Consider the following 20,093-nt stretch of genomic DNA (forward strand, 5'->3'; position numbering starts at 1 on the left):
GCCATGTCTTAGATCCCAAGCGAAAAGGAAACTCCCTTCTTGGCTCATATTTCTATATGGGCCAATGAATTCTCACCGAACCTCAAAATGGAGCCCCCTCCTATTCTAGAAATGAAAACAGGCCTTGGAAAAGCTGGGTTCATTATGCTTCACAGCAGTTTGCAGTACATAGCATTACATTCTGTTCATGTGATGACAAATAGCTGGTCAATTCATTAAAAATGCAGTCATTCACGCAGACCTTTGGTCTTCACACAATGCCAGTCACCAATCTGACAAACTTAACCAAATGGATTCACTATTTTTTGGTCATGAAGCCCTGGTCTATAATAATGCTGTGGAAAGAGATAGGAAAGAAAAGGAAATGATAAAAGGGTTTTTGAAAGCAAGTAATACTATTGTCATTAGATTCGTAGGCATAGCTCTGATGCTTGGATTAATGCTGCCTTTTCTTTTTTAAAAAGCAGAGTGGGAAGTCCTCTGAGCACAAGCCCCCACTCCTTTAGCTCCCTGCCTCCCCAGGGAGCCAGCCCCCCTCCCATCACATCCTGGGTCCAAACTAACTCAGGGAGAGGGCTGAGAATGTGTCAGAAGAGGAGGACACGACCAAGTGGTGAGAATCAGAGTCCTCCGAGAGGAGCCCAGGAATAATGCAGCCAAATTCATTCACCAGGGAGTTCTTTAAGTGGCTCTCAAATGGCACCCATCACACAGGCAAGCCTCCGCGTCTTTGCAGCGAGCACAATAGGTACCAGATGAGTCACAGGCACCTTGGATTTTTAGTTTGCATCTAAATAAGCACTTTATATTTGCAAAAGGCTTTCCAGTCATTTGCAAAAAGCTTTCTCCTTCAACAACTCCAGGAGGGGAGTCCACAGAACTAAAGATTTATTGAGCCCCCTGTCTGACCAAATAAAAGGTGGTGAAAAGCAGCCCTCACAGAACTCTGGGGCTCATTAAACCCAGGCAGGGAGTTAGAGTCAGACCTTCCCACCCAGGCTGGCCTCTTTCCTCCTGGACTGCTAGCTTCCTAAAGAGCAGCCCTTGTCAGTACACACACAGACACACACACACATGCACACACACACACACATGCACACACACACACACATGCACACACACACATCTCCCACCCCGGGACAGGGCTCTGAGATAGAAATCAAATTCTGCAAGGTACTGAGACCTTCAGTAAGTGACAAGCCATATAGATCCCGCTCACAGAACCGGAAGTCAGAAGGGACATCACAGTTACCTCATTTGAGCAGAACTGCTAAATGCTTGCATGAAGTCCCGCAGCCTCTTAGCACAGGTATGGAACTAGAAATGGAATCTCCTGACTTTCCACCAGCACTCTATTACGGTAAGTGACACCTTCATTGGTGAAGGTGAGGATGGGGCACCAAGCAAGGGCCTCTGGCCACGCTGGCAGCTCACCTTTGTAGGTACAATTTTCTTGGGCCAAATGAGGCACATTTCCTATGCCTTCAATGGCCTGGCTACCTCTGTGCTAATGCTAACTTACATGAGTCTGGAAGCAACAACAATAAAAAGTTACCATTTATTTAGCATGTACTATGTGCCAGACACTAAGAGCTCTTCATTCATTATTGCTAACCCTCACGACAACCCAGAGAGAGTGATGCATTAGCCTCATTATATAAATAAAGGTGCTGAGACTAGAATGGGTAGGTGAGCTTGCTGAGATCACACAACTGGCTGGTGCAAGAGTAAGGGTTCAGGCTGCCTCTGTCTATTACAGCACACTCCCTTACTCAGAGATGCTGAGCTGTGAGTCTGGCTCTGGGTTCCCTAGCTATAGAGTCACACTGCCTGGCTAAAAATCCAGGCTCTACAGTTTAATAGCAATGTGACCTTGGGCAAGTCAATTAACCTGTCAGAGCCTCAGTTCCCTTATCCGTTTAGTGGAAATAATAACAACTACCTCAAAGGGTGGTTAGGATTCAATGAACTAATATTTGTAAAGCACTTCAAATAGTGCCTGTCACATAGAAAGTGTTAAGTACTTTTTTGGTGGATAAACAAATTTAAAGTTCCCTGATATCAGGAGGAAGGGGAAGACAACCACAAACTCACTGATATTAACAACCACTGATCCCTTGAGCTAGCACAATAATAATGACAATAATAACAATATTAATACTGTCTTTTAAATGTTTAGTATTAATCACTAGGCACTGTGGTTTAAAAAAAACATGTTTACAGAGAAAATATCATTCAATATTCATTACAGCCTTTTCGGGCAGAAATTATTATCCCCATTGTACAGATGAGAGAAAACTGACTCTTAGAAAAAACAAACCACTGGCCCATGGTCACACAGTTCAGTGGTAGAGCTGGGATTCAGAGCTGATGAGTCCGCTTCTCATGCCCGCGGATTTAATCACCAAGCACACTGCCAGTGCTGGAGTCAGCGGAGTCATCCACATCAGAAACGGCCCAGGGAGCTAAGACCTCAGACACAAGGGGAGGGGCCCTGGCTCAGGGTCTGCAGAGGCGGCACGCACAGTGCCAGGCTGGCAGGTCCGCGCCCGGGAGTACCGCCGCGAGCGCAGCGGCCAGATGTTCAGAGGCGGCCCTGGGCCAAGCCTCTCTCTCCCGGCCAAGCCCAGCCCAGCCCTCCGGGTGCTTTGGCGCGGCCCTCGCCCGCAGTCGGTCACGTGCAATCGCTCCCAGAGGAAGTCATAGGCTAAGCGGTCGGCCTGGGTGGGAATGCAGGGTCCCTGCAGGGCTCCAGGAACCAGGGCGCCGGGCTTTCCCTCTCTGCCTCCCCACAGAGCCTGGAGAGCCCCCAGGTGAGCAGTGAACTTCTCACCCCAGCCGTGCTGGCAGAGTTCTTGCTGCATTATAGTGCCCTCCGATGGCCAATTCCGGTACAGCCTCGCTGTCGCAGTGGGCTTATGACAAGCAGGGACCTCATTTATTCTAACAGTTTAATCATGTTTTAAAAAGAGCAAGAAAAAAATTAATGTAACAGTGTTATATTGTAGTCTTGTCTCTTATTTCTTTTCCAAGTGAACAAAAATCTTTGTCACAGAAATTTTCCGTAACGCAGACTTTCTCAAAACCTGTCTAATCATAAGATGCACTTGCTTGCTAAAAATACACATTTCTGTTCTCACTGATATGTGGGAGCTAAGCTATGAGGATGCAAAGGCATAAGAATGATATAATGGACTTTGGGGACTTGGGGGAGAATCCCCAAGGAGGAGATTCAAGAGAGGACTTGCATCAGATGGAGGGGAGCGTGGCGAGGGATAAAAGACTCCAAATACGGTACAGTGTATACTGCTTGGGTGATGGGTGCACCAGGATCTCACGAATCACCATAAAGAACTTACTCGCATAACCAAATACTACCTGTACCCCAATAACTTATCAAAAAATAAAATAATTTTTAAAAAGAAGAAACAAAAATGCACATTTCTTGGTTCCACCTCAGAAATACTAAATCAAAATCTCCAGAAACTAAGCCTGATATTCTGGTGGTGGTGGTGGTGGTGGTGGTGGTGGTGGTGTTTTTGAGATGGAGTCTCGCTCTGTCGCCCAGGCTGGAGTGCAGTGGCGCAGTCTTGGCTCACTGCAAGCTCCGCCTCCCGGATTCACGCCATTCTCCTGCCTCAGCTTCTTGAGTAGCTGGGACTACAGGCACCCGCCACCACACCCGGTTATTTTTTGTATCTTTGGTAGAGACGGGGTTTCACTGTGTTAGCCAGGATGGTCTCGATTTGCTGACCCCGTGATCCGCCTGCCTCGGCCTCCAAACGTGCTGGGATTACAGGCCTGAGCCACCGCGCCTAGCCGATATTCTGCATTTTAACAGGATCCCCAGGCAATTAACAGAATCAAGCTGATTGAGGAAACTCAGCTGTGGTCGCACGCACTGCTCTGCAAGCACTAACCACCCTTGCCATGCTGACTTCGCTGAGGAAGCCCCTGTCCCCCACAAGAACTCAGAGACCTGTCGATGCCCTTGAGAAGGAGGAGGGCACTCAGGAGAAACACACCTCAGAGGTGGGAGACTTGGCTCTGCCACAATTTGCTGCAGAACCTTGGGTTCATAATTGACATCTTTGCGTCTCTGCTTCCTCCTTTATGGGATAGAGCCAAGGTTTCCTACACTTGCTGGCTCACTTCATTAATGGAGCCTCCAGGGAGTTGCTGAACGTTCTAGCATATTTAGGAAAGTATATGACTCTCGGTGGTCTGCTGAAGCCAGCTTATCATGGCTAGCAAGAGCTGATTGGCAAAATTTTAGAAACCTTTTGAGTCAGTTATTAAAGCTTTGGTGGTAGCTTAAAATCGGCCATGGTGGGAGTATTTACGCCACAGAAATTGGCAAATATTACAAATTAGGGCTTTTTGTAAACTACAGAGCCTATTGTTAGCCATTTGCCAGCACACCACTGAATACACAGAAGGGCCAGGCTCTTTTACATCAAAGGATATTATGCAAGTGGAAGGCCTGGAGAAAGCGAGTTACTACAGCATTCCTTCCCCTCGTTGTTCGGTCATGGCAGCAACAGGACTCAAGGCTCAGCCCCTCCTCCAAGGTTCCTCATAGTTACCGCTAACAGTGAGGCCCTTGTAGACATATTGGACTGGAAGCCCAGCAGAGTCTAAAGCCCTGAGGGGAGCCAGAGGCCTAGAGAAACACCAGCTGCTACTTGACCTGCTCTTGTATACACCAAGGAGAGGATTCAAGAGAGAACTTGCATCAGATGAAGGGAACTAGGTTGTTATAGCCTCCCAAGGAGCGAGTAGCAGGATCTTAATATGACCTTATCAAATTTTTCCCTTTTGAGAAAGAAGCCACCTTTGTCATACCTCATGGTGTCAAGGCCAAGTCCTGCACAGTTTACCTTCATCTCAGAACTCACAGCTGACTGTAATCTGCCCTTTTGGGAATACAAATCTTATCACTCTACAACAAGTTGCACAAGAGGCAGATTCGGGCAGTGCTGGCACATAGGAGCAGGGGAAACACACAGGAGGAGCATCAGGAAGCCTTGCCCAATCCCTTCTAGCCCAGCATCTGTCCTTCTTTCCTTAATCCCAGGCCTTGAGGTGCACAACAAGGGTTAAGGAGGCTCCAGGTTCCCTGGAAACTGACAAGACAAAAAATGTTAAGCCATAGGTAGATCCAGCTTATACCTTAGATCCCTGAGCCTGGCCAGGATTAGAAGGGAAGGAAGCCTTCCCCTCCTACAGGAAAGGAGACCTTCATGACCCATGAGGCAGTCAGTTAACAGTTTCTTATTACTTTCTTTATACAAGGACCTATGGAGAATATCAAGGTTGCAACAAGATTTGATCCTGAAGTAACTTAAATGATATGAGGCTCTCTCTCTTCAGCCACAAGGCAAATTCAGTCATGAGGCAAGACAGCTGCATGCAGGAGGGCATTGTAATTGATTTGCATAGAAGTGCTAAGAGTTCCTAGTTAGTTAGAAGTCTCTGTAGGATGGAAAGAACCGGTAAGGTTGCTGGTTGAGTTCATCTGAGATTAATGGATGGCAAGATCAAGTTGGCCAGGGAGGGAGAAGGAATGATTAATTGAACAAAGACACCAGTCTCTGACTATTGAAGAGTACTCATCACGGGGCCAGTTGGGCTGGAGCTGTGAGTGAGTGTCAGGGATCAGTGGGAGGTCAGATTGGCAACATAAGCTGAGGTCATGTCGGAGAAGGCTGAGCTTGGTTTATGGGTGAAAGAGGAGCCATCAACAGTGTATTCATTTTCTATTGCTGTGGAACAAATTATCACGTATTTAGAGGCTTGAACTGTACCCATTTTTATCTTGCAGAGTCTGTAAGTCAGAACCCTGTACACAGTGTGGGTAGATTCTCTTCTCAGAATCTCGCAGGGCTGAACTCAAGGTGTAGACTGGGTTGTGTTCTCATCTGGAGCCTGAGGTCCTCATCCACACTCATTCAGGTTGTTAGGAGTATTCAGTTCCTTGCAGTTGCAGGACCAAGGTCCCTACTTTCTAGCTGTCTGTCAACCAGTGCTGTTCTCAGCTCCTGTAAACCTTTTGCCATCTCCTTAAAAAATGACCCTCTCCAAAACATAGCAGTTTGCTCCTTCAAGGCCAAGAGGATAATTTCTCAGTCCCCTTTAAGGGCTCACCTAATTAGGTCAGGCTCACTCAAGATAATCTCCCTTTTGATTATCTCAACCTCAACTGATCAGTAATCTAATCACAGGAGTGATATTACATTATAATCACAGGTTCAGCCTACACTCAACGGAGGGGACTATACAAGGCAGAAATCTTGGGGCCATCCTAGAGTACTGCCTGTCTCAGATAAGTTTCAGCTGGGGAGATAGGGAGACGTGATGAAATTTATTTTTGGAACCTGGCAGCAAGAGACCAACGAGGAGGCTGTAGCCATCAGAGAAATCAGGTAGCAGGAAAGGGATAGGTGGATAAATAAATGGGGAAGATATCTCAATGGATAAATTTACAGGACCTGGAATGTTCCTTCCCCATCTGACCTCATGGCTGGCTGCCTCTTGTACCACTCACTTCCCTGCCCACTCTGTGTTAGTTTTACCTCCTCCCTGGTTCTCTAACACATCACCCAGCGTATTTCTTTCATGGTACTCTTCATTTTATATTAACATATTTGTTTCCTTTTTTATTGTTCATTCACTCCACTTAACGCTAAGCTCAAAGAGAACAGGGACAATGTGCCTTTTGCAAACCTCTGAATATCTGGAATGGGGCCTGGCATATAGATGGGACTCAATAAATATTGAATAAAGTTTAAATAAATAAGTGACCAAGGCTGAGCACGGGGTCTCACGCCTATAATCCTGGCACTTTGGGAGGCTGAGGCGGGTAGATTGCCTGAGCTCAGGAGTTCGAAACCAGCCTGGGCAGCATGGTGAAACCCCATCTCTGCTAAAATACAAAACATTAGCCAGGCATGGTGGCACGCGCCTGTAGTCCCAGCTACTCGGGAGGCTGAGGCAGGAGAATTGCTTGAACCTGGGAGCCAGAGGTTGCAGTGAGCTGAGATCGCACCACTGCCCTCCAGCCTGGGTGACAGAATGAGATTCCATCTCTAAATAAATAAATAAATAAGCAAGCAAATTATATGAAAGGGTCCAGGGAGAGTCAAAAGGTCTGAGTACTAGGTCTGGGTGTCTTGAAGAAAGGCAGAAAGTGCAACCAGATGGAGAGGCGTGGGGAGTTGGGGAGATCTGTTTTAGACATCTTGAGTTTGAGATGACTGTGGAACAGTTGTCCAGCTAAGTCCTACGGGCAGCTGGAAATGCTGATGAAGAATTGTCATACAAAAGAAACCACAACAATGTCCAATAATAGTAAGGAACTGGACTTTGGTTATGTAAAAGAATGAAAACTGGATTTTAAAATAAGCCTCCATTGGACATTTCTCATTTCCATTTTTAAAACATCTACTACTTAGAGGAGCTGTCACAATGAAGGCTATAATTTATATTAGGACACAAGCAGGGGGTAAACATCCTCTTTAGGTACGTTCTTTCATTGTCTGAAAACCTGCAGGAGACGGTAAAGGCACATAGACCAGCACCCAGAGTGTTCAGAGTGAAGAGTGTGTGACGGTAAGGCCGGTTATGCTGGGCGATCAGGCAGAACCAGTAAAGAAGCTCTCCAGCAATTCAGTGGTGCTGTGTTTACTTTTGTATTCTTCCCTTTTTCTGTTCACCTCCCTCAATAAGTTCTTCATGTATCTTATCTCAACCCTTCTGCTATTTTTGACCTTTCTGCTTTTCTCTCTTCCTCTAACTAAATTGTATTTCTCATGCCATATGTATCAACCTGATTATTTCTCTACTAACTTCTTTCATCTGGTCTTTTGAAAGGAGCCCCTCACTGGACTTGGTGGCTCACGCCTGTAATCCCAACACTTTGGGAGGCTGAGGCCAGAGAGTTGCTTGAGCCCCAGATTTTGAGACCAGCCTGGGCAACAAAGTAAGACCCCATCTCTACAAAAAAATAAAATAATTAGGCAGGCTGGTGGCATAGCCGTATAATCCTAGATACTTGGGAAGCTGAGGTAGGAGGATCTGATCCCAGGAGTTGAACTGCAGTGAACAGTGATCATGCCACTACACTTCAGCCTGGGTGACAGAGTGAGACCCTGTCTCCAAAAACAACAGCAACAAAGAAAGAAAAGTATCCCATTCCATCTCACCATGCCTATCCCCTCTCCCTTGCTTTTTCAGGTACACTGCAGTGGTCATGCCCGTTCACTACCAGCATGGCACGGGACAGAGCTCCTGTCGGCGCGTGACCCTCATGATCACGGCCGTCTGGGTACTGGCCTTTGCTGTGTCCTGCCCTCTTCTGTTTGGCTTTAATACCACAGGTAACGATGATGGCTTCACTTCTAGCATCCATGTGACTCACAGCACACCTGAATGACTGGCTGTGAGTTGTGCTCAGCCCTGAAATTTCTGACCCCCGGTCAGTGTACTTTGCAATTAAATGAGAATGCCACAGAATGCAAAGCTTTGGCCTTTGTGGGTTATGAATAAAATATAAAGCAAAACCTCATCAATTATTGGCATGGGGGTAAAGTTCTGCCCCAATTAATGAAAAGTCTGGCTCATCTTTATTTTGAAAGAAATGTCATTGTATTCATTTGCAGAAATGTACCAGTTAAAAAAACCAAGATATATATTAATAATTCAGGCAAGGTTTGCTAATAAAAAGATAACAATTCATAACAGACCTACAATGCAAATAACACATTATAAAAGTCTTATAGTAGGATATATACTTCTAACTTTTTACTCAATAAGAATAATTTCCAATTCTTCAGAACCAACCAGTATAGATTCCCAAATTGCTGGAGAGTGTATTTCCTATTTTCAATACAAAAATTCTGGGCCGGGCGCGGTGGCTCACACCTGTAATCCCAGCACTTTGGGAGGCCGAGGCGCGTGGATCACAAGGTCAGGAGATCGAGACCATCCTGGCTAACACGGTAAAACCCCGTCTCTACTAAAAATACAAAAAATTAGCCGGGCGTGGTGGCGGGCGCCTGTAGTCCCAGCTACTCAGGAGGCTGAGGCAGGAGAATGGCGTAAACCCAGGAGGCGGAGCTTGCAGTGAGCCAAGATTGCACCACTGCAGTCCAGCCTGGGGGACAGTAAGACTCCATCTCAAAAAAAAAAAAAAAAAAATTCTGGGTATGTTGGTTGGCACATGGTACATCTACTAGATGGATGGATGGATGGATGGATGGATGGATGGATGGATGGATGGATGGATGGACAATGTATATATCTGAAATGCTCAGGATTTTAAGCATGACACCAAAACCTCAGATGAATCAGTGCCTTCTGTGTTTGTACCATGTCCATCTTTTAGCCTCAGTAATTTTTTTTCTTTCTTTTTTTTGAGACCAAGTCTCATTCTGTTGTCCAGGCTGGAGTGCAATGGCACGATCTCGGCTCATTGCAACATCCACCTGCTGGGTTCAAGCAATTCTCCTGCCTCAGCCTCCCAAGTAGCTGAGATTATGGGAACCCACCACCATGCCCTACTAATTTTTGTATTTTTAATAGAAATGGGGTTTTACCGTGTTGGCCAGGCTGATCTCGAACTCCTGACCTCAAGTGATCAGCCCGCCTCGGCCTCCCAAAGTGCTGAGCTTACAAGTGTGAGCCACTGCACTCGGCCAGCCTCAGTAATTTAATGTGTCGAATGAAAGGTATTAACACACACAATATCGTGATGGGTATTGACAATATACACTGAGTGCTGAGGGAAAACTGCTTGATAAGTGTTCCAGTGGTCATCTGGATTTCTCATTTTGTCCATTTGAATTGATTCATTCAATGCCTATATTCCAGGTTTGTAAATTTCTAGTATATATGTACTAGCCACATAGCCATGTGCTTGTGTGTATGCAGATATTATATGTAACATATTATATATAAATATGGGCAAATTCTAACTTTAAGTAATCTTCCAAGTGTCATTTGCTGGACAATGATTTAGAAGTCAAAATATATTTTGGAAGATAGGTATAGGCTCTGGAGCAAGTAAAATCTAAGTCCAAACTCCAATCAAAGTCCAGACTTACTAGCTGTCTCTCCTTAAACAAGTTACTTAACTTCTCTGAGTCCCTCATTGGTAAACGTGGGATAAAATTACAGTGGAGCATACACTTGAGTGAATTAAAATATGTGAACTTGATCTATGTATTTAGTTAAAACATTTTTAATATTTATTTTTATATATATGACCCCCTACAAATAAGCCCAGCAATTTTATCTCTAAAATTATATGTTCCATAGGAACTCTATGATATATGATATATTACTATATGTATCATACAACTTATTACTCTTCATGGTTATAATAAAACCATGTATATCTTTATATGTGATTCAGATTTTCAAAGCAAATTTGGAGTCTATATAATTTTCACTTTATTTGTTGACTTTAGAATCTAAGCCTACATATAACTCCACTCTACTTTCTTCATAGAGATTTTTGCAATTAAATGAGGATTAAATCAGGATAACATATGTAAATATGCCAAGCACGTACCACCTACTCAAGGCTGGCTTGTTTCTCTGCCACAGTAAAGGGTAACTAGCCAACTTATTAACAAATATTTGCCTGTTTAACCCAGGCTATTCTCAAATTATGGTGTTGTTATCTTTGCATTACTGTTTACCATTCATTACTTTGTTATGTTAACTGAATGACACTTTATACACACAAACACGTGTGTACATGCATACATTGCCCAGGACAAAGCAACATCCTTTAACACAGCTATAGAGGCTGACTCTGTGGCATAAAATATCGTTTTTGGTGAATGCTAAATGTGCTTTATGGGTTAGTCTGATAACTAAGTCACCTTCTGTAACCTTATTTCTATATGAAAATGCATTCTTAGTTGGAATTTCTAGTGTGGGAAACTCACCACTGCTAGACCAAGGCACTGCTTACCTGCTAGCCAATAGCAAATCCCTGCCAACATCAGCTGGGCTGACTGTGGTTCCCCTGACTCATTCTTGGTGGAGGCGGTCTTATTCACTCTCACAGACACACCACACTGGAAACAGTTGAAACAGTCCCAAATTCTGACATTAGACCAAGTTCTCGGTTAATGTCGACATCCAGAGTGAAGAAGAATGATGAATTGCAGTGTTGTTGCCACCAGTGAGATCATTATTGTTCCAGAAACAAAATTCAGGAAAATTTTTTCCAAAAGGATTTTCAAATACAGAATTGAGAAGGCAGAAAAGGCCTGTGACAGCATGTGCGCTCTCACTTCTCCCTCGTCTCTCACAATCTCTCTCTTTTACTTTTAAGTGTATTAATAGCACTCTAGCAAGCCCTCCAGGTATTCACATACTATGTCAAAGTGTCAGGTTCCATTGTAGGAGCTCAGTAAATATTAGCTGGTGTTATGGTTGCTATTATTTATTGGAAAAGTTTATACATCAAAATGTAACTACACATCTGCAGCCGTAAGAGTTCTGCTGATGGTTTTAGAGATCAGTTGCCCCTTCCTAGAACACAGTTAGGGGACTTAGTAAGCGAAGCTCAGGCCCAGCTGTCCTCCTCTGCCTCAAGCTGACCTTCACTGTACAGCTTCATTATCTTGATAGATGTGGGTTCCTGCAGCAATTCTCTCATTTATAAGGAAGTTCCCAAGTTCATTTGAAAGCCCAATATAAAGGACTCTTCTCAGTCATTTTTTTCTACTCCTTCTGTGAAAAATAGAGGGGGAGAGGGCAGGATCCTGCCAATAACACCTGATATTGGAAGCAGCTGGACTTCCACTAATAAGTGCAACACACAAAAAAAGAACTTTTTGACAGAGCTCTTCTTTTTAGTGCCAAGGGCTGCCACATGCAATTGTGAATTATCAGAGAACATAAGATACAGAAAAGTTGAACTTCAGTCTCTTCCAACTTGGAGTTGCTCCTGTTCTCAGATAAAAGGTCAACATGAGGCAGGGTTTGGCTGAGAGAGTTCCGAGGCGGGGGCCTGGCTGGCCAGGGTTGCCTTAACTCCCAGCAGAGGCCCAGCAGTCTAGGCAATTTTCACATCATCAACAGACCCTGACACGGCAGGGCATGGTGTGCTGGTGCTAAAGGAAACTCTGAAGATCCCTGAATGAGCAGCCCAACCCTTTCATTGCATAGATAAGAAAAATAACTAGTATTTAAATTCCTGCTAAATCAGAAAGCTATTGTGTTATTTTTAAAAACTAGAATGAATAAGCAAAGAGTGAATAAGCTGATGATAAGGGTTTAAGAACCCTTTAAAGGAGGAGAAACTTAAAGTTAAGAAAATTGTATCAGCTGGCTTGATTTTCCTTTGAAAGAAGGAAATGGAGGGGTGCCATTTATTTGATTTCATCAGTAGAACATCTCACCTAGTTTTCAGAGCACTGGAGCTAGGTTGGGGGAGGGGGAGCTTAGTTGCACAAAAAGTTAAAAGAATAGTAGAAGCACAAAGTTAAAAGAATAATAGGCTCATCCTAAACTCAGATTCATTGGCATCACATGTCTTTGGAATCAAGTTGGGGTCAAATCTGTCAATTAGTTTGAAGTTCATGAATCTTTCAAGTAAACCTGCTCTGAGCCAAGCTGTTCACATCATGATGGGGCTCAGTTTCCCAAGACAGCCCGCAAAAGCCTCATAGACGCCTTTGCCTTTTTCATCCAGCACAGTGCTTTAAACATAGTAGGTGCTCCATAAAATTTGTTGAATGAGTAAATAGATGACTCTTCATCATCATCCTTTCTTCCTGAAATGTTGAGATTAGTTGAGATAAGCATCTCTAATCTCAGAGGAGCAGTAACCTCCCCTCCCCCGGGACAGGCCTTCTCCATTATCCTCTGGTCAGTGACTGCTCATGTGTTTACATAAAATGCTCATCTGTACATTTTGCTCATTTATTTACTGTTTATGCATTTGCTCAATAACTATTGTGCTAACAAAACAACATTCTTGCCGTTAAATCATCAAAGCAAGGCACCTCATCTCCTGGGGAAGCCAGCTTCTGGGGGGCCTTACTGCCTTCCTCACCTCTTTGGTACACAGCAGAGAAGATTTCAGAACTGCTGCTGTGTGGCGCATCACTGTGCCCTGCCAACAGGACACACACACACCCAGGGCCAGGCCTGCTGGGGGCTGGGGCAGGCCCTACTCATTGGCCACCCACCTCCAGTGTCACTCTGCCTGCAGTGGGGACATTCTGGAAGAGGCTGCAATGCTTGATATAAGGAAGGGAAGCAGTTTGCTTAGACAGGGGAGGAAGGAAGGGATGGTAATGCAGGTTCTGTGATTATATGTGAGAGCCTTCGTTGACTAGGGACCCTGAAATAGCTATCTGCCCTCTCAACTCTCTCTTTCAATATTTTTAATGGAGAAATAAATGTTTGCACATAAAACATTCATAAGGTGTCATGAGATATATACATACTTATATGTAGGTCTCCCTTCTACCCCATATTACTAAATTCTGCCATCTCCCTCCCTAGAAACAAACAATATTCTTGCAAGATAATGCTTGCAACAGTGTGCATGTCCGTACACGTATATGTTTATATATGTGTATGTGTATTCATTTTTACACAAATAGAAGCATATCATACCCCCTTCTGACCCTGACTTTTTAGAAGAGATAGCTCATACATAAAATTTAGAGGTCAGCCTCCCAGAACCCAGAGTGGGTAGGAAAAGGTAGAAAGTTAGGTAGAGGGACCAACAGGGAATATCCAGGACACCAAAGATGGCAACAAGATGGGCAGTGCCACCCCGCTGGCCTCTTCTCACACGTGAGACATGTGAAACGCCTCCTCATGATAGGCAGGATTTAAAACCACCTTTGAAAGAAGGAAATGGAGGAGTGCCATTTATCTGAATTCATCAATAGAACATCTCACCTAGTTTTCAGGGCACTGGAGCTAGGTTGGGGGAGGGGGAGCTTAGTTACACAAAAAGTTAAAAGAATAGTAGAATAGTCTGTTGTCAGATGCTGACAACAGAAAAGCTGACTTCAGAGAAGGGGCGAATCACCACCGACATGGCTCCCTAGAGATTCTGAAAGACCATGCGCTGCCACCCCATCCCTCTTGCCAACTCCATCACCCCTGAATACCAGGAGATGCCAATTTGGTGAACTACGCAGAGCCTATGAGCCATTTTCTTTTTCTTTTTTTCTTTTTTCTTTCTTTTTTTTTTTTTTCTGAGACAGGGTCTCGCTCTGTCATCCAGGCTGGAGTGCAGTGGCGTAATCTCGGCTCACTGCAACTTCCACCTCCCGGGTTAAAGTGATTCTCCTGCCTCAGCCTCCTGAGTAGCTGGGATTACAGGCTCGCACTACCACGCCCGGCTAATTTTTGTATTTTTAGTAGAGACGAGGTTTCACCATGTTGGTCAGGCTGGTCTTGAACTCCTGACCTTGTGATCCACCCTCGTCGGCCTCTCAAAGTGCCCTGGGATTACAGGCGTGAGCCACCGTGCCTGGCCCCTGTGAGCCATTTTCTAAAGGATGATGACACAGGTGTTGGTGAAACAACATGAAATTCACCTGAATTTTACCTCCTCTTCAGAGAACCAGAGAATTTAGGAGTAGCTTGTAAAAGATTCTAGTGGCAAAGTTGTCATTAAAATGCATCACTGAGCACACTCTTTTCATTTTAGTTCTTAGCTTTTATTCCCTTCCTTCTCCCACAAACATTGTTTCCTGTAAGTCTGTCTCCAAATTTCCATTCCAGATGATACCTTCCCTTTCAGTTCAAAAAGCTCAGGGAGAGAAATAATGAATAGATATAAATAATAGCTATCATTTATTCTCATTAATTCTCACAACTACTATAAAATATTTCTATCTTTTTTTTTTTTTTTTTTCTTTTTTTTTTACAGATAATAAAACTGAAGCTTTGCATATTTGAGAAACGTGTCGGCTGGGCGCGGTGGCTCACGCCTGTAATCCCAGCACTTTGGGAGGCCAAGGCGGGTGGATCACCTGAGGTTGGGAATTTAAGACTAGCCTGACCAACATGGAAAAACCCTGTCTCTTCTAAAAATACAAAAAAAATTAGCTGGGCATGGTGGCCCATGCCTGTAATCCTAGCTACTCAGGAGGCTGAGGCAGGAGAATCGCTTGAACCTGGGAGGTGGAGGTTGCGGTGAGCTGAGATCGAGCCACTGCATTCCAGCCCGGGCAACAAGAGCGAAATTCCATCTAAATAAATAAATAAATAAATAAATAAATAAATAAATAAAAGAAACGCGTCCAAGATCACACAGTTAATAAATAGCAGACCTGAATCTCACACTTAGGGTTCTCTGACTTCCACCTACCTCAGAAAACCAAGAAGCAGAATAAGAAGCCTACATGGCCACTGCCCTCTCCCCACCAGCCCACACCTAAGGCTTCATCTTCCAAGGCCAACTTTGGGGTTGGAGAATCCCCAACCCGTTATGAAGACTGGCTGGGTATACCAACAGTTGTGCTGACAGTGCTGGATGAAGCACAGATGTTCCATTTCACAACAGTAAAGGGGGATGGGGAGTTAAAACTACAGAAAGAACATTGGCTTGGGCATAAAACTGGCTGCAGGAACATATTTGACAAGTGCAACCTTGGGCTACTTACTGAACCTCTCTGAGTTTTAGTCTGCTCATCTGAGAAGAGAGACGGTAATGGCACCTGCCTCATATAATATTGCCATAATTATTAGGTAGGATAAGGTGTACAAAGCTCTTGGCTCATTGCCTGACAGATATTAGTTTGCTTTTCTTTTCTTTTTCAAGATGGGGCACGTTTCAGGCCCATCTTGGGCCTTGGAGGAATCTCAGTATCTGCTATGAAGAAGGCAAAGCTACAGGGACCTCCCAAGGAGAAATGGCAGGAACATTTCAGGACATAAAGCAGGGACAAAGATCTTTCTAAATGCACATTCTCCATGTCACAATATCATTACCTGCCTTTTCCCCACCCCATCTCTAACAAGTGCTGGGATTCCCTGAAAAATCAAATCTCTGTCTTGTATTCAGCTACCACCTGCCCTCCATCCCAGATTCAAAATTGGAGAACTGGCATTCTCAGCAAATAAGGCTTCTTCCTTTCATTGCATTCCAACAATTCTCGAATGCCTCCACAACAGCAGGCCCTTTTCTTGGGGCTGCATCCCTCCTGGGAGCCTCTGCCCTGTTGCCCTGTAATGCTCTCCCCAGCCTCCCAGGCTGCATGTCTCTGTGTGACACTTGTGACATCCTATGAAAGGGATCATCTATCTAGACTGTTTGCTCCCTTGAGAGCAGACATGGTGTCTCATTCATCTTTGTAGCCCCAGTATCTGGAACATGATTGTTGGTAAATTTTCTTTTTAAGTAAACTATGAGAAACTCAAAGATGAATTAGACCTTCTACCCTCACTGACCTGACAGTATACATATCTGAGACTGCATCCTCCCCACCTGCTGTGCAGCAGAAGGTGCGGGCACCATGTGTGACATGGGGCCGTGTTTTACCCTCCCTACTGAGTTCTGATACTTGCTAACTGCTTTACCTTCCCCCTTCTCATCCACAGGGGACCCCACTGTCTGCTCCATCTCCAATCCTGATTTTGTCATCTACTCTTCAGTGGTGTCCTTCTACTTGCCCTTTGGAGTGACCGTCCTTGTCTATGCCAGAATCTATGTGGTGTTAAAACAAAGGAGACGGAAAAGGATCCTCACTCGACAGAACAGTCAGTGCAACAGTGTCAGGCCTGGCTTCCCTCAACAAGTAAGCACCCTGGAGTGGGTAGAGGGAAGACAACACACAATCTCCTGACTTCCCAGCCTGTGTCCAGCAGTGCACGATTTTGCCGTTTAGCTACATTGGAGACACAAATCTGACACCCACTTTGTAATCTGCTAATATTGGCTGTGCTTTGAAGGTAGGAAATCCAATCTCAAGAAAACACTGATAGTTGTCTCTAGAGCCTACCTTACCTGGCAAAGTGATTGGATAGCTCCTGGGCTTGTTCTGCTTCCCTTCAAAGTCTTTCATTTTCCCCAAATGGGCAGCAGTTCAGATGTCCCACAGGTTTTGAAGTTTAAGTGCAGCAGTTGTACCTTGCACTGCTGGTGGGTTCCCAGAACTGACTTTTTGTCTAAAACACTCATCCCAAGGATCATTGGGGTCCATCAAAACCTTTTTTCCTTACTGGAACTGTCCCTGTGTCAAGGAACCGACAAGCCGGTGGGATATGGTGCTGATAAAGCATTTTACTGGCTCTTTCTAGGCTCTGAAAAGAAATATCATTGCCTCTGCGATGACTTTCCAATTTCTAGGGCTTTAATTTCTCCTTACCCCATTGCCTGGCACTTAGTAGCTTTCCCACGATGTACTTGAAGCATGAATGGATATATACCGATCACTTGAAATCTACTAGGGAAGGGACAGTGGTAACATTAAACAGCCTCTGCCTTCATGGAGCTTAGAATCTAGACAAGCAAATAAAGCACCCCTCCATTCAAAGTTAATAAAGAGCCCAGAGCTGAATAGGATGTTTGCCAAATGTGAGGTGAAGACAATTAAGCACTCAATTATGAAGTGCTCTGGAGGCTATAGAAGAGAAAAACCAATATGCTTAGTATATGGTTTGGCTATGTCCCCACCCAAATCTCATCTCAAATTGTAGCTCCCACAATTCTCACGTGTCATGGGAGGGACCCAGTGGGAGGTAATTGAATGATGGGGGTGGGTCTTTCCGCTACTGTTCTCATGATAGTGAATAAGTCTCACGAGATCTGATGGTTTTATGAGGAGGAGTTTCCCTGCACAAATTTTCTCGTCTACTGCCATGTAAGACATGCCTTTCACCTTCCACTATGATTGTGAGGCCTCCCCAGCCACATGGAACTGTGAATCCATTAAACTTATTTTTCTTTATAAACTACCCAGTCTCAGATATGTCTTTATTAGCAGCATGAAAATAGATTAATACACTCAGGAAAGGACTCCATAGACAGAGTAAGAATTGAGTTTGATCTTGAAGGCAGATCCGATTTGGATGTCTAGATTAATCTTTGATGACCTAGATAATCTTTTTTTTTTTTTTTTTTTTTTTTGAGACAGAGTCTCGCTCTGTCACCCCAACTAGAGTGCAGTGGCATGATGTCAGCTCACCGCAGCCTGTGCCTACTGGGTTCAAGACATTCTCGTGCCTCTGTCTCCTGAGTAGCTGGGATTACAGGTGCCCACCAACACATCTGGCTAATTTTTATATTTTTAGTAGAGACAGGGTTTTGCCATGTTGGCTAGGCTGGTCTCTAACACCTGGCCTCAAATGATCTGCCCACCTCAACCTCTCCAAGTGCTAGGATTACAGGCGTAAGCGCCCGGCCTGATGACCTAGATTATCTTTGATGACCTCTTAAGGTCTTTGATGATGTCAAAAGTATGAATGAAGGCCAGACTCTTAAGTTGAAGTCCCAAGGCTTGAGTGAAACAAGACTATTAATCCCCATGAAAGAGAAGATCAAGACCCAAGGCTGAGGATATGAAAGTATTGCATTCAAAATATTATTATGTCACATGGCTACCTATAACATGGCTAGACCCACAACTGACTGTTCCTCCTTCAACCCTCCACCCCTAGTCTTCTTGTCTGCAGCTGCACCCCATTCGGCAGTTTTCAGTAAGGGCCCGATTTCCATCAGACGCCACAGGAAAAATGGTAAGTGGGCCATGTCTTTGTTTTTTTTTGTTTTTTTTTTTTTTTTTTTTTTTTTTTTTGAGACGGAGTCTCGCTCTGTCGCCCAGCCCAGGCTGGAGTGCAGTGGCGCGATCTCGGCTCACTGCAAGCTCCGCCTCCCGGGTTCACGCCATTCTCCTGCCTCAGCCTCCCGAGTAGCTGGGACTACAGGCGCCCACAACCGCGCCCGGCTAATTTTTTGTATTTTTAGTAGAGACGGGGTTTCACGGTGGTCTCGATCTCCTGACCTTGTGATCCGCCCGCCTCGGCCTCCCAAAGTGCTGGGATTACAGGCGTGAGCCACCGCGCCCGGCCTGGGCCATGTCTTTGATCGTAGAGAAAGAATAAGAGACCTTTTGCCACAATACTGGCTTATCTTGATTCTACTCTCACCCCAGAATGAAACCTTGCCCTGATTCCCACACATATATCTATAAGACAAGATCTGAAATGCCTCCTAATTTAAGCTGCAGAATAGAATTCATCAGATGATAATTCAGAAAGCATATGACTATTGGGCTTGACCTTAGTGACTGGAGCCAATGACTCTTGCACAGAGTGTGGCAATGCCATCCAAGGCCACCTGCATTAGAGGAAACAGACGTCAAGGGAACACACATGGGCAGAGCAAAAACCAGGCAGAGAAAGGAAAATTCCAAGTGCCATATTTACTACTGAATGTGGGAAAAATGAAGACAATTTCATGGTCACCATTAGTCTTGTTCTTGCAATTCAAGCCAGGCCTGCCTCGCCCAGCTAGCAGAGTGCAGAATGGAATCTGGAGGTGTTAGATATAAGAACAGTATTCCTCTCTCTGAATTCCACATTAGAAATAAAACTTCAAAAATTTGTAATAATTAAGGTCTGAGCTTTGTTCAATCTCAGTATAGTTAATGACTTTTTACACAGGCCTGGTATAGTAATTGGAGATAATAATTTTAAATGATAATAGCTATGCAGCTCAAAGTTGCCTATGGCTGATCCAAGGTCTGAGGAGGCTTCAAGGCCAAAAGGAGGAAAAATATTGAATACAAACGAGAGATGGGACAGCCAAGAGGCTGGCATTTCCAAGAGTGTGGAGAATTAGGTTCTGTCCTGCCATCTGGGAGTGGAGGGCTCTGCCAGCCAGACCCAGAGAAATCCAGTGTTTCCTCATGTCAGTCATGGAAGTAGTGAACAGGTTTTGCACAGAGCTGAAAAATACACTCACCAATATATAATCTTGGAAGAATCATTTTCCTACTATAGGACTGAATTTCCATATCTGTAAAATGGAAACAGGGTATACTAGATCAATGTTTTCAAATCTGAGTTTTTTTTGTTTTTTTTTTGTTTGTTTTTTGAGACAG

At 44.4% G+C, this 20,093-nt stretch overlaps 1 protein-coding gene across 2 annotated transcripts in view; it reads left to right on the forward strand.

Annotated features, from left to right (window-relative positions):
• The window catches only part of LOC105470374 (dopamine receptor D3), a 51,842-nt gene that overhangs the window by 23,675 nt on the left and 8,074 nt on the right, over positions 1-20,093 (forward strand). Inside the window, exons 4-6 of one of the 2 annotated variants that reach the window (XM_071092393.1) lie at positions 8,236-8,378; positions 16,591-16,787; positions 18,649-18,726. In XM_071092393.1, coding sequence (XP_070948494.1) covers positions 8,236-8,378; positions 16,591-16,787; positions 18,649-18,726 — 418 coding nt within the window. The remainder of the gene's footprint in view (positions 1-8,235; positions 8,379-16,590; positions 16,788-18,648; positions 18,727-20,093) is intronic. The other variant, XM_011722278.2, reaches the window with a different exon arrangement.

Source organism: Macaca nemestrina, chromosome 2 (genome assembly GCF_043159975.1).
Source record: "Macaca nemestrina isolate mMacNem1 chromosome 2, mMacNem.hap1, whole genome shotgun sequence".
NCBI classification, from domain to species: domain Eukaryota; kingdom Metazoa; phylum Chordata; class Mammalia; order Primates; family Cercopithecidae; genus Macaca; species Macaca nemestrina.